We start from the raw sequence: 14564 nt of genomic DNA, 5'->3' as shown, positions 1-14564 counted from the left end.
ATTTAGTAGCGGCTAGGACTTGAAAGTAATTGCCAACGTGGGTGGGAGGAGGCGCCATTTTCCATCAAGATACTAGAAATGCTCCTTCTCAGCTAGAAGTTCATTTTCTGTATTTTAGACCTTCCCCAAAAAGTACTGTTTTTATAAGAAAAAATTAGAGGCACAATATTGCTGGAGGCCAAACAAGCAAAAATAAATGGCAGAGTGGAGAGAAATTAAATGTCTAGTGAAGCATCATGGTTAAAAGGTGGCAGAGAGAAAAAGGGGAATTATAGACCAGTAAGCCTGACATCGGTAGTGGGGAAAATGCTAGAGTCCATTATAAAAGATGTAATAGCAGAGCACTTGGAAAACAGCGACAGGATCGGACAAAGTCAACATGGATTTACCAAAGGTAAATTGTGCTTGACTAATCGACTAGAATTTTTTGAGGATGTAACTGGTAGAATAGATAAGGGAGAACCAGTGGATGTGGTGTATTTGGACTTTCAGAAGGCTTTTGATAAGGTCCTGCATAAGAGATTAGCGTGTAAAGTTAAAGCACAAGGGATTGGGGGCAAGGTACTGACTTGGATAGAGAACTGGTTGGCAGACAGGAAACAAAGAGTTGGAATAAACAGCTCTTTTTCCAAGTGGCAGGCAGTGACTAGTGGGGTACTGCAGGGATTGGTGCTAGGACCCCTGCTATTCACAATATATATTAATGATCTAGATGACGAACTAGATGTAATATCTCCAAGTTTGCAGACGACACAAAGCTGGGTGGGCGTGTGTGCTGTGAGGAGGATGCAGAGAAACTTCAGTAGGATTTGGACAGGTTGGGTGATTATACTGCATCTGCCATGCATCTGCCCAATGTGGATAAATGTGAGGTTTCCACTTTGGTGGCAAAAACAGGAAGGCAGATTATCTGAATGGCAATAGATTGGGAGAAGGGGAAGTGCAACGAGACCTGGGTGTCCTTGTGCACCAGTCGCTGAAGGTAAGCATGCAGGTGCAGCAGGCGGTTAAGACGACAAATGGTATGTTGGCCTTCGTAGCGAGAGGATTTGAGAACAGGAACAAGGATGTCTTGCTGCAGTTGTACAGGGCCTTGGTGAGACCACACCTGGAGTATTGTGTGCAGTTTTGGTCACCTTATCTGAGGAAGGATGTTCTTGCCATGGAGGGAGTGCAGCGAAGATTCACCAGACTGATACCTGGGATGGCAGGAATGACGTACGAGGAGAGATTGGGTCGATTGGGCTTATACTCGCTGGAGTTCAGAAGAATGAGAGGGGATCTCATTGAAACTTATAAAATTCTAACAGGACTAGACAGACTAGATGCAGGAAGGGTGTTCCTGATGGCAGGGGAGTCCAGAACCAGGGGTGACAGTCTAAGGATAAGGGGTAAGCCATTTAGGACAGAGATGAGGAGGAATTTATTCGCCCAGAGTGGTGAACCTGTGGAATTCTCTACCACAGAAGGCAGTTGAGGCCAATTCATTAAATATATTCAAGAAAGAGTTAGATATATTTCTTAAGGCTAAAGGGATCAAGGGATATGGGGAGAAGGCAGGGACAGGGTACTGAGTTTGGATGATCAGCCATCATCTCATTGAATGGCGGAGCAGGCTCGAGGCCGAATGGCCTACTCCTGCTCTTATCTTCTCTGTTTCTATGTCTCAATCCCAACTGCCTTTGTGTTGGGGTGGCATTCCGCAGAGTTTTACTCCCCCTTTTTCCTTTTCCCCCCAAAATTAAATGAATTCAATATTTAAATCTAGCTCCCCGACTGAATTCTATTCATCCAGCCACACATGGCATTGCATACCTGTGCAATAGGACCAAGATCAGATATTTGAAATAAGTGAACGCTCAGAATGTGATGCTCAATACAGATATTTGGACATTACACAAAGCTCAGAATGGATAAATGCAGTTAGAGCCAAAAGCTCATGCATGTAGAATTTTAAATATATTGAATAAAATTAAATAGCAACCTGAACCTGAAATTGTAACAGAACCTATTGCTAAAGTATTTTCTTCTGGAACAATGCAATTAAAGGTTAATTTATAACCAACACCTACCACTGTATATGGACATGTGCTTAGTTGGGGTAGAAGCACCATCAAATATTGCTCTATCCAAAAAGTCTATTGTGGACTCTGTGTAAACAACTTGGAAGACTTGACTAAGAAGGGAACAGAGTTCTTCTGCGGCTGCCTAGAAGAGGAGAAAATTATGAATGGATAGATTTGCACAAGTAATTCTTTTCTTATCTCAATAAAAGGAATAAATAATTACATTTCATGTAGCACAATGCAGACTCCTTTACATTCTCGAGCCTGGAGACATTCATATTTTAGTGTAAATATCCAAAAAGTTAGGACTTGGCAACAGGGGTAAATTTTGTAGACTTCAGTCTCAGGAAGGCCATCTACACTTTTGGCAGCTCAAGTTTTTGAACTTAAAAATATATTGAAATGTTTGTACTCGTCAAGGTGAGGGGTGTTAATGCTGGGAAATGGAACTCTTTCCAGTTCAGGCACCCAGCATCAGCACTGATTATTCCTAGAATCACCACTGCAAGATGTAGAGTAAATCTCCTCTACTCTGCCACAGCCTCAAGAACATCTTCACTACCAGAAACTGGATTAAGCCTGCTCAAATTAATTTCACATAGAACCCTACAGCCAAACAAAGTCTTGCATACCATCACTGGCATGAATTTGAAACCATACCCACAGACGAAGGGCCAGTATCTAACCCACTATGCAGAAACACGTGTTTAAGCTAAGTAATTTTACCAAAACTTCCATTAACGAGAAAATATACTCTGCATAGTCTGAAGTACAAGATGAAGCCCAAATACTTAACCAGCACTGTTTTCACAGCAACAAAGTGTTTAATAAGGTTTCCAACCCTTAGTTTGTGTGTACACAGTATTTATAACTTCACTCAACCAATAATCTCCCAATTGTTGACCATAAACTTCAGGAAGTTGCTCCTGAAGTTGATACAGCCTGGCCATGGTTCCAAAGGGAAAATAACCGACAACAACTTCCCTCCATCAAGCTAGGCTACACAGTATTTGAATGATGAAGAATCTTCCCTCATTCCACATGCTCCACACCCCATAGGATCATAAAGCAGTAAAATCAGGGTGGATGGAGGCCCCTAAAATGGAGTTTTAATACCAGCCAGTGGTTAGACATTAGCCTATGCAGATGCCAGGTCCAATGAGAAATGTTTAATGAATGTAATGTTACTGTTTGTGCAGCACTGCAAAAGCTGTGACTTTTCTGAGCAACGCCTGGAAGCAGCTGTAGAAGGGGTGGAATAAAGAACATGTATTTACAGTATATAGCGCTTTTCACGTCTTCAAGTTGTCCCAAAGTGCTTTACAGCCAATGATTTATTTTTGAAGTGCAATGACTTATTTTGTAGGCCAATTTGCATACAGCGATGTCCCACAACAATTTGCCCTGCCCAGCCCAGCAGATGATTGACAGGAACACTCAGGAACCAGCTACTTCCTTTTTTTAAAAATACATTAAGACCAATAGATGGAGATGCATGGGCCAAGGCAAATGGTCTCTAATCAAGAAAAGATGAAACTTCATCAAAATTTTTGAAAAATAATGAAGTTAAAACTTGTTACTTAAAAGATTAAAACATGTTGCTACAAGCCACAAGAGGATTTACAATGAAGTAATTTTTTTTTAAGCCAAGCACATTTAAGCCTTAGAATAGGAGAAAAACCAAGGCTACTGGTCTGAATGTGACATTTTATACAACGGAGGGATGCCAAGAGGAAATGCTGCAATTAAAAAGAAAAACCTTGTCCTCAGATATTTTCCCCCTCCTGTGGGAGGATGGCAACGCCTACTCGTACAGGGCGATTGAATAAAAAAGGAGAATAAAGGCAGCCTCGAACTTAAGTTTAGATCACATTAAGTTATTGGCCAGGAAACAAGATTGAGAGTTACCTGACCACTGGGATCAGAAATTGCAATAGCTAAATCCTTTGATAACAGAGTGTAGTATTGTAACTACCTCAAGTATCATTTCACATCACTTAAATGTGACATTTAGTTCCAACTCTATACGTACAAACAAAAAATCTCAATCTGAACTAGCAAACTTCTTACTTTGTTCTCTACAACCACCACCACCAGACTACATGCTTCCATGGTTCCAGCTCCACTTTCCGACATTGACACCTGTATTTTAGCGGAACCTTCAGTGCTCTGACTGGTTGAATTCCCAGGATCATTGGCTGAAAGCAAAGCACAAACATTTGATAATATTCTTGCAGCTTTGAGGTCGGTTTTGTTAGATTGACATTTGTTTAGATAGTAAATATTGCTTAAAAGGGCGCTGACTTAAGTTGCACCAAGATTTCACTACACACAGTATATATAGCATTCTGTAAATAAGACAACTTCCACCAGGAAGCCAACCACAGTTGTTTTTTTTTTAAGTCCTAAATTTAGTTACTGTTGCCTTACTGCACATATGGGCAGGTCAGTGTTCTTGGTGGCTCAAAGCAGTATGTTCTTGGGATGTAGTTGGCAGCTTCATTGCCAGTCCATAGTTGCCTTGAGGCTATTAAGAGTTGACCACAGCATGGGACTGGAATCACAAGGAGGCTAGAACAGGTAGGAGTGCCAGATCCCTTTGCTAAAGGACTTTGACAATCTGCCAGCCCACAACTGGCCAGATTTATTGAATTTAATTTCACAAGTTACCATGGGGAAATTTGAACTCTACCTCTGGGTTGCAAGTCCAGTACCATAAAGCTCCCTGTTCTGACTCATTCTGGAGATGATGTTTCTCTTTTCTGCCTAATGAAGCTATTGAATTGCATTTCCTCCCAGTCACCCCAAATGCATGGTTGAAAAAAGCGACATTTTTCTTAAACTACTTCTTTAGCCACATCCAATGTAGTTAGGGCAAGTTAATTAATTGAGAGAGTCTTTCTCTCCAAGAGACAAAAGATTTAGATACAAGGCCATTACCCCGGTGCACACTGACCTACATTGGCTCCTAATTAAGCTTCTCATCCTTGTTTTCAAATCCCACCATGGCCTTGCCCCTCCCTACCCCTAATTCTCAGCCCTCATATCTGCACTTCTCCAATTCTGGCCTCTTGCACATCCCTGATTTTTCAATCTTATGCTACTATAAAAAAGGTGTGAAAAACAGGGAAGGAAAGAAAAATCTGCATTTATATAGTGTCTTTCTTTTACAGCCAATGAAGTACTTTTGAAGGGTAGTCACTTGAAATGTAGGAAACATTGCAGCACAGCTAGGGCCCACACTAAGCAATGCATTAATGACCAGATAATCTGTTTCCTTATTTTGAAGTGAAATAAGGTTGAGGGATAAATATTGGCTAGGACACGGAGGGAACGCCTGTTTTTGTGAAATGTTCTATGATCTTTTACGTCCATGGGGGGGCAGATAGGGCCTCGGTTTAATGTCTCATCTGAAAGACGGCACCCTCCAACAGTACAGCACTGGAGTGTCAGCTTGGATGATGTGCTCATGTCTCTGGGCTGGGTCTTGAACCCACAACCTTCTGACTCAGGTGAGTGTGCTACTACTGAGCCACGGCTGACACCTTATACTGCCGACCCGATCATACTTCAAAACTCTGTAGCAATGTCAGTGAAACAATTTTAAACATGATTCAAACAAGTTCACGTTACCACAGTAATAAACTGTGCAACATTACCACCATCTTAAACCAAGTCTAATTAGGGCTGGTGCCCAGTATTTGCTTTGGAAAAGGTAATGCAACCAAATGGAGAGAAATAAATTCAGGTCATGAGTGCTAGTTTACACAGGTAATGTGTCCAGATTTACATAGACACCAGTATAAATGATAGCATGAAAAATGAAAATTCAGGCATGCTCAACAGGTCAGGCAACATCTGTGGAGCGATGTTTCAGCTGTGGACCCTTTGTTAGAACTGGGCTGAGGATAGCATGATCAGTATTTAATTTTAAGTGTTGCATATTAATTTTCACTTCATGCAAGGCAATCTTTAGTATTCAAAACCCATGTCCAACAGTAGGAATATGAAAATAAATTCAGCCCACTTAAAGATTCTATTTAAGATCCAATGTGATCACTTTTCATCTATTCCAAACATATCCTGCTTAACTGAATACATATTAATACATTTGCCACTAATCATAACCAAGCACTTCTTTTGTGCATGTAAAGACTTTCCAAAGTAAAAGGAATGAAGGCTCAGGGGAGACCCCACACCTCCGTGTAAAAGGAGGAAGGTGTCTGCTATATTCAATAGTAGACCAATGCAGTATGATATTGGAATTACAATTTAAAAAGTAGGATTACTTGACATTCTGTAGTACCATACATTTCTCATTCAATAGTGCACTTCTTCAGTCCTCAAGGTTTTTCCGGCCATTACCAAAGAAATTATGCACCTTATCGAACAGGTTTTACTATGGAACGCAGCTACCATTTCACCCCTCCTGAGCAGTTCGTTTTTGAACCGAAGACACACCATCTAAACCTGAATAACCAATTACCCCATGAACTACTGCTGTGGTCAACTTTCAAGGGGTCGGCCACTTAAGCCCGAGATGAGGAGGAATTTCTTCACGGAGGGTTGTGAATCTTGGAATTCTCTACTCCAAAGGGCTGTGGATCCTGGGTCGTTGAGTATATTCAAGGCTGAGATAGATGGATTTTAGGACTCTAGGGGAATCATGGGATATGGGGATCGAGCAGAAATGTGGAGTTGAGGTCGAAGATCAGCCATAATCTCATTGAATGGCAGAGCAGACTTGAGGGGCCGTATGGCCTATTCCTGTTCCTAATTCTTATGTTCTTAAATGGCCGAGCAAACCACTACAAAAAGCAATAATTAAACCAGATGGATTGCTCGTCTGCGACCCAAACATCAGCAACTACAAAGGCACACAGCCCAGCTGACCCTGCAATATCCTGCTCACTAACATCTGGGGTCTGGTGCCAAAGTTGGAGAGCTGTCCTACAGACTAGTCAGGCAACAGCCTGACATACTCTCAGAATCATACCAATCAGGTGATGTTCCAGAGCCCTCCATCACCATCCTTGGGTATGTCCTGTCCCACCAGCATCCAGATTCTATGAAGTCTCATGGCATCAGGTCAAAATGGGCAAGGAAACCTGCCGATTACCACCTATCAACCACCCTCAGCTGATGAATCAGTAGTCTTCCATCTTGAACACAGCCTGGAAGAAGCAGAGGGTAGCAGGGGCACAGAATGTACTCTGGGTGGGGGACTTCAATGTCCATCACCAAGAGCGGCTCTGTAGCACCACTTCTGACCGAGCCCTGAAGGACTTAGCTGGCAAGCAAGAGAAATGACGAGCGAATAACCTACTTGTCCTCATCAATCTACCAGTCACAGATGCATCTATCCGTGACAGTATTGGTAGGGGTGACCACCACACAGTCCTTGGAGACCAAGTACCATCTTCATACTGAGGACACCATCATAGCATGGTGATAATCTGTCCCACTTGTCATGTGGCACCAAGAACAGATCTAGCAGCTAAAATCTGGGCATCCATGAGGCACTGTGGGCCATCAGCAGCCACAATCTGTAACTGCATGGCCCGGCATATCCCCCACTCCTCCATCACTAATCGAGATGACCAACCCAGTTTCAATGAGGCCTGTAGAAGAGCATGCCAGGAGCAGCACCAGGTGTTTCTGAAAATGATAGAGCCAAGCGATCCCGCAACCAAGAGATCACAACAACTATTTGTATTTGTATAGCCTTTAACATCGTAAAAGGTCTCAAAGCGCTTCCCAGGCGATTAGCAAACAAAATATGACACCGAGCCACATGAGACATTAGGACAGGATCAAAAGCTTGGTCAGAGGTAGGGTTTAAGGAGCGTCTTAAAAGGAGAGGTAGAGATGTGGAGAGGTTTAGGGAGGAAATTCCAATGGCTAGGACCTAGGCAGCTGGAGGCACAGCTGCCAATGGAGTAGCAAAGAGAATCAGGGATGTGCAAGAGGCTAGAATTGGAGGAGTGCAGAGATCAGAGGGTTGTAGGGCTGGAGGAGGTTAAAGATAGGGAGGGGCAATGCCATGGAGGGATTTGAAGACAAGGATGAGAATTTTAAAAAACTGAAGCATTGCCAGACTGGGAGCCAATGTAGGTCAGCAAGCACAGGGGTGATTTGTGAACGCAAGTTAGGATATGAGCAGCAGAGTTTTGGATGAGCTCAAGTTTACGGAGAGTGCAAGGTGGAAGACCAGCCCGGAGAGCATTGGAATAGTCGAGTCTAGAGGCAACAAATGTGCGGATGAGGGTTTCAGCAGATGAGCTGAGGCAGGGACGGAGATGCGTGACATTAGAGACAGAAGCAAGCAGTCTTGGTGATGCAGGCGATATGGGTCAGAAACAGAGCTCAGGGTTAAATAGGACACCAAGATTGCAAACAGTCTGGTTCAGCCTTAAGACAGTGGCCAGGAAGAGGGATGGAATCAGTGGCTAGGGAAACTGTCTTTGGTTCTTGCCACAAACTCAATGACTTTGGTCTTCCCATTATTTAATTGAAGGAAATTTCTGCTTGTCCAATACTGGATGTTAGACAAGCAGCATGACAAATCAGAGGCAGTTGTGGGGGGCGGGGGAGGCATCGAGAGGGGTGGTGGCGAGGTACAGCTGGGTGTCATCTGCATACATGTGGAACGGACGGATTTTGGATGATGCCACCGAGGGGCAGGTCAGGTCAAAGCTCTGTAGTCCTGCCACATCCAATCAACATCAATTAAGCAACTAACAGGAGGAGGCTCCATTAAAAACATCCTCAATGATGACAGAGCCCAGCACACGAGTGCAAAAGACAAGGCTGAAGTGTTCATAACCATTTTCTGCCAGAAATGTCGAGTGAATGACCTCTCAGCCTCCTCCCAAGAACCTTACCATCACAGATGCTAGTCTTCAGCTAATACAATTAATTTCATGTGACATCATGAAATGGCTAACCGCACTGGTCATAGCAAAGGCTACGAGTATAGACAACATCCTGGTTATTCTGCTGAAAACCTGTGTTTCAGAACCAGCTGCACCTCCAGCCAAGCTGTTCCATTACAGCTATAACACTGGCATCTACCCATCAATATGGAAAATTGCCCAGGTATATCCTGTCCAAGGATGCATGCAGGTGCAGCAGGCGGTTAAGAAGGCAAATGGTATGTTGGCCTTCATAGCAAGAGGGTTCGAGTACAGGAACAAGGATGTCTTGCTGCAGTTGTACAGGGCCTTGGTGAGACCGCACCTTGAGTATTGTGTACAGTTTTGGTCACCTTACCTGAGGAAGGAAGTTCTTACCATGGAAGGAGTGCAGCGAAGATTCACCAGGCTGATACCTGGGATGGCAGGAATGACGTATGAGGAGAGATTGTGTCGATTGGGCTTATACTCACTGGAGTTTAGAAGATTGAGAGGGGATCTCATCGAAACCTATAAAATTCTGTCAGGCCTGGACAGACTAGATGCAGGAAGGATGTTTCTGATGGCCGGGGAGTCCAGAACCAGGGGTCATAGTCTAAGGATAAGGGGTAAGCCATTTAGGACTGAAATGAGGAGGAATCTCTTCACCCAGAGTGGTGAACCTGTGGAATTCTCTGCCACAGAGGGCGGTGGAGGCCAGTTCATTAAATATATTCAAAAGAGTTGGATATATTTCTTAAGGCTAAAGGATCAAGGGATATAGGGAGAAGGCAGGGACAGGGTACTGAATTTGGATGATCAGCCATGATCTCATTGAATGGCGGAGCAGGCTTGAAGGGCCGAATGGCCTGCTCCTATCTTCTATGTTTTTAAAACAAAGACAAATCCAACCTGACCAATTACCACCTACTCTCAATAATCAGCAAATTGATGGAAGGAGTCTTCAAAAGCACTATCAAGTGGTACTTGCCAATAACTTGCTCACTAATGCTCAATTTGGGTCCAGTCAGGACCACACAACTCAAGACCTCTGTACCGCCTTGGTCCAAACATAGACAAAAGAGCCGAATTCCAGAGGTGAGGAGAGCGTGACTGTTCTGGATATCAAGGCAGCATTCGACAGTGTAGCACTAAGGAAGCCCGAGTAAAACTGAAGTCAATGGGGATCAGGGCAGGGGGTGGGGGAAACTTTCTCCAGTGGCTGAAATCATACCCAGCAGAAAGAAATATGGTTGTTCCGCTCCTCAGTATGACAGGTATTGAATGAGATCAAAAATCATCATGAGCCAAGTGATATTGCCTGAATATGCTCTTTCAAGTTATTTAATTTAGCTGTTTGAATGCCACAAAATAGCAAGACTTAAAGTACATGAAAAGGATATAATGGTGATTAAGTATACAGATCTGTGTAGAAGCAACAAAAAAAACTATACCACACTTTTCTGTCCAAGCAGCCAGGATCAATTACGAGGACCCTTCCTCCAAAAACACTGGAACTTACCAGTTTTAAAAATGACCAGGTGAAGAGAATCATCTCGGATGTAAGAGACTGCTGCAATGTCATGGATTGGAACTCGGAGGATAATGTCTTCTCCATCTCGCCATACCAGTTTAATATTGTATGCGGATACACTAATCACTGCATCTTGTTCTTGTGTTAGCGGCCCTGGGAGCTGATGTGCCCTCTAAAAATTAAGATGCATCACTTGTAAATGAGATGGTTTCTTACTTTAAGCAAATGCTCCAAGGATAAGCTACTATCCCCTTATCTGACATGAGAAAAATGACTTCTGCCCAAGTACGTTTAATCAAGTTACCAATAACAGCAGCTACAGCACAAAAACATTTCCAAATACTCAACTTTCTCAATTTCACCAAGTAGTGATTGTAAGTCCAGGTTTTAAGTTCATATTTAAGTTAATATTCTTATAAAATGCTTATTTTTAAATAACAAAGCCTAGCTAGTTATCAGTAACAAGAACTTAATGGCCCATATTTTCCGATGCGTACGCGCTGTGTGCACACCTGTACGGACATCAGAAATGCCGATTCCAGGCATGCGCTGAAAACCGGCATTTACGATCTGTCGAGAACTCTGCGGGTGGAGAGTTCCGCTTTCTGCAGACCCTCCGCCCGCTGAAAACCCTTAGAAATCTTTTACCAGCATAAGAGTTTAAAAAGTTTAAAATATTTCCCCCCCCACTCATTTATAATTTAATACTTTTAAAAAGGTAAGTTTATGTTTAGCCACATAAAAAATTATTTTTTTCAAATAAATTAAATTGTTTACAATATAATTTAATCATGTAATTTTAACTCATTTTAAAAACATGATTTAAAAAAATGTATTTAATGTTTTGATGCATTTTTGGGGTGATCTCCATTCATACTTAAGGGGGATTCCCTTCTCCTATTGGCTCGCCTGGCCCACATGATCCCAGGGACACTTGCGCACTGCATGCGCCCCTGGGATACATGGTCCTTGCACATTTCGACTGTGGAGAGGCCCAGCATCGGAAGTGTCCGGACCTCAGGAGCCTTCAGGTAAGTGTGTAAATTTTTTCCCCGATAGGAGGCATCTGCACGCAGGAAGCCTCCCATCACAAATTATGGGCCGTTATTTCTTAATTGCCTTTCACAATCTCAGGAGGTGCCAAAGCATTTTACAGCCAATGAAGTATTTACTTTTTTGAAGTGCAGACACTGTTTATAGGGAAATGCAGCAGGCAATTTGCACAAAGCACAGTCCCGTGAGCAGCAATGAGATAAAATGACCATATAATCGGTTAGTGATGTTGGTAGAGGATTAAATGTTGGCTAGGACACCGGGAGAACTCCCCTGCTCTTTGAAAAAAATGCAATGGTATCTTTTATGTCCATGTGAGGGGCCAGTCAAGGCTTCAGTTTAACACCTCATCCAAAAGATGGCACCTCCAACAGTGCAGTACTGACCTGAAGTGTTAAACTTATGTCCTCAAATCTCTGGATGGGGGCTTGAATCCACGATCTACTGACTCAGAGGCAAGTGTGCTACCACTGACACACTCACCACCCCCCAAAAAATGTCAGTAAGTTTATCCAGTAAGCTGAGCCATACAAATTAAAATCAGCAATGTGCTGATAACCATTTTTAGCCATGGCTGTGCTAGAAGTGCTACAGAAGGGGTTAAGAGCGAAGGTACAAAAAGAGATAAAGATAAATACTCTGGGAACAGAGTTTTATGGGAAGTAAGTGAAATTATTTCAGCACAAGTGATGTAAAACAAAATATATTAAGTTGTCTGTATAGCAATGAACAGAACATCAGCAACGATTAGTGCAATAGATCAAAAATGTAGGAAATACACCATCGGGGCATATGGGCAGGGTGGGGAGAGTTACTCAAATAAGAGTTAAGCACATCACAAGAAATAAAACAAATCAGTTAGATGCACAAATTCAACTTAAAGGAAACGACGTAGTAACCATTAGAGACTTGGCTACAAGTTGGGTATGATTGGAAGCTAAATATTTCAGGCTATAGGATCTTCAGAAAGTAGCAATAAAAAGTAGTGATAAAAAAGACAATTACAGCAATGGAAAGAAACATCAGCAAGGATGTGAAGTCATCTACTTTGGATCCAAAACAGACAAATCTGAATATTTTCTTAATGGCAAGAGATTAGAAATTGTGGAGGAGCAAAGGGATTTGTGTGACTAGGTAGACAAATCACTAAAAGCTAGTGCACAGGTACAAAATGCAATTAAAAAGGCTAATGTTGGAATGCTGGCCTTTATATCAAGGGCATTGTAATAAAAGGGAAGTAAGTTATGATTCAGTTGTACAGCACCACGATCAGACCCCATCTTGAGTACTGCTTTCAGTTTTGGCCAACGTACTTCAGGAAGGATATATTGGCCTTGAGGGGGTACAATGCAGATTCAGGGCTTAAAGGGTTAAATTGAGAGGATAGTTTGCATAAACTTGGCTTGTAATCCCTTGTGTTTAAGGTTGAGGGGTAATCTAATTGGGGGGTTTTAAATGAAAAAGGGATTTACACAGTAGATACAGAAGCTATTTTCTCTGGTGGCAAATCCAAAATAAGGGAGAACAATCTTAAAATTAATGTCGGTCCATTCAGGAGTGAACTCAGGAAGCACTCTTTCACACAAAGGGCAGTGGGAATCTGGAATCCCTTCCTCAATAGACTGTGGAGGCTAGCTCAATTAAAATTTAGGACCGAGATCGACAGATTTTTATAGAAACATAGAAGGTAGGAGCAGGAGTAGGCCATTCGGCCCCTCGAGCCTGCTCCACCATTCAATGCGATCATGGCTGATCATCCAAATTCAGTACCTGGTCCCTGCTTTCTCCCCATACCCCTTGATCCCTTTAGCCTTAAGAAATATATCCAACTCCTTCTTGAATATATTTAATGTATTGGCCTCCACTGCCTTCTATGGCAGAGAATTCCACAGGTTCACCACTCTCTGGGTGAAGAAATTCCTCATTTCTGTCCTAAATGGCCTACCCCTTTATCCTTAGACTGTGACCCCTGGTTCTGGACTCCCCGACCATCGGGAACATCCTTCCTGCATCTAGTCTGTCCAGTCCATTAGCCAAGGCTGTGGATCACAGGCTCATTACTGGAGCCGAGGAACAGATCAGCCATGATCTAACCAAGTGGTCCACTTCTGTTCCTACGTTCAGTTAGTCTTAGCACCCTATGGGTGTTAGCAAGGAGAAAAAATTGGCCAGTTGTCTACTTCTGGACTGCTATTGTGTGACCCTGGATACATCGGTGTGTGTGTATATGAACCATGAGAGGGGACAGGACGGAGATGATTTGTAATGCAGCTGGGGGTCAAACAGCGCAACGACACTATCCTGTTGACAGGTAAATAATGGCTACTTGGGCAAGGTACCAGAGGACGCTGATGGAACCGTATCCCAGCAAGGAGTTAATGCCTTCCAGAAGGGGAAGAAAGTTATAGAAAAAGTCCATCAAGCAGCATAATTAACAAATCTTGGGCAGTGCCATTTAATTTTCAAACAAAAATCTTGCAAGGAGGCTGGATAGGATGTTTAAGATCTTGTTTAAATTTGTTAAGTGCATTTTTATCAGGCTGAAATTTAGTGTGGTTTAATTATTGCCAGCATTCCATCTGCTGGTAAAAATGCAATTTACAACACATCTTCGTTCTTGTGTTTAGTCTTGATTGCCATGCATGTCAGTCTGGCTCAGACAATTTGGAAGTTTACTAATTATTTGACTATTATTCACTAACAGATTAAAAGTTCCAAGCCTCACCTTTCTGTACAAGGCAGACCTGGTTTTATTTGTAAACAACCACCTCCCCAACCACATTACTATCAACACAGCGTTACTCACCCTTGCATTATCTAACAATTGCAATATCTCAGTTCGACTGGATGGATTCAGGTACCCAGGCACTGATGTGAGCTGCCCTAAATACTAAATTTAAAAAGAGAGAGAGCGTCTTTAATCAAGCAGTTAAAAAATTCCACAAATTTTAATAAAATTTGTTGAATGCAGACAAATAAATTACCAAAAGCACACAAAAGGGTATTGAACAATCATTT

At 42.5% G+C, this 14564-nt stretch overlaps 1 protein-coding gene across 4 annotated transcripts in view; it reads right to left on the bottom strand.

Annotated features, from left to right (window-relative positions):
• The window catches only part of ccm2 (CCM2 scaffold protein), a 95398-nt gene that overhangs the window by 34727 nt on the left and 46107 nt on the right, over window positions 1-14564 (bottom strand). For all 4 annotated transcript variants that reach the window (XM_085997020.1, XM_085997022.1, XM_085997021.1 and 1 more), the window contains 4 exons: window positions 14353-14436; window positions 10482-10665; window positions 4137-4264; window positions 2073-2208 (listed from right to left, as the gene is read on the bottom strand). In XM_085997020.1, coding sequence (XP_085853146.1) covers window positions 2073-2208; window positions 4137-4264; window positions 10482-10665; window positions 14353-14436 — 532 coding nt within the window. The remainder of the gene's footprint in view (window positions 1-2072; window positions 2209-4136; window positions 4265-10481; window positions 10666-14352; window positions 14437-14564) is intronic.

The sequence above is a fragment of the Somniosus microcephalus genome, chromosome 9 (genome assembly GCF_052327205.1).
Source record: "Somniosus microcephalus isolate GS21.2 chromosome 9, FLI_Smic_1.0, whole genome shotgun sequence".
Lineage (NCBI taxonomy): Eukaryota > Metazoa > Chordata > Chondrichthyes > Squaliformes > Somniosidae > Somniosus > Somniosus microcephalus.
The sequence above is the reverse complement of the archived record's forward strand: the minus strand, read 5'-3'. Positions and strand labels throughout refer to the sequence as shown.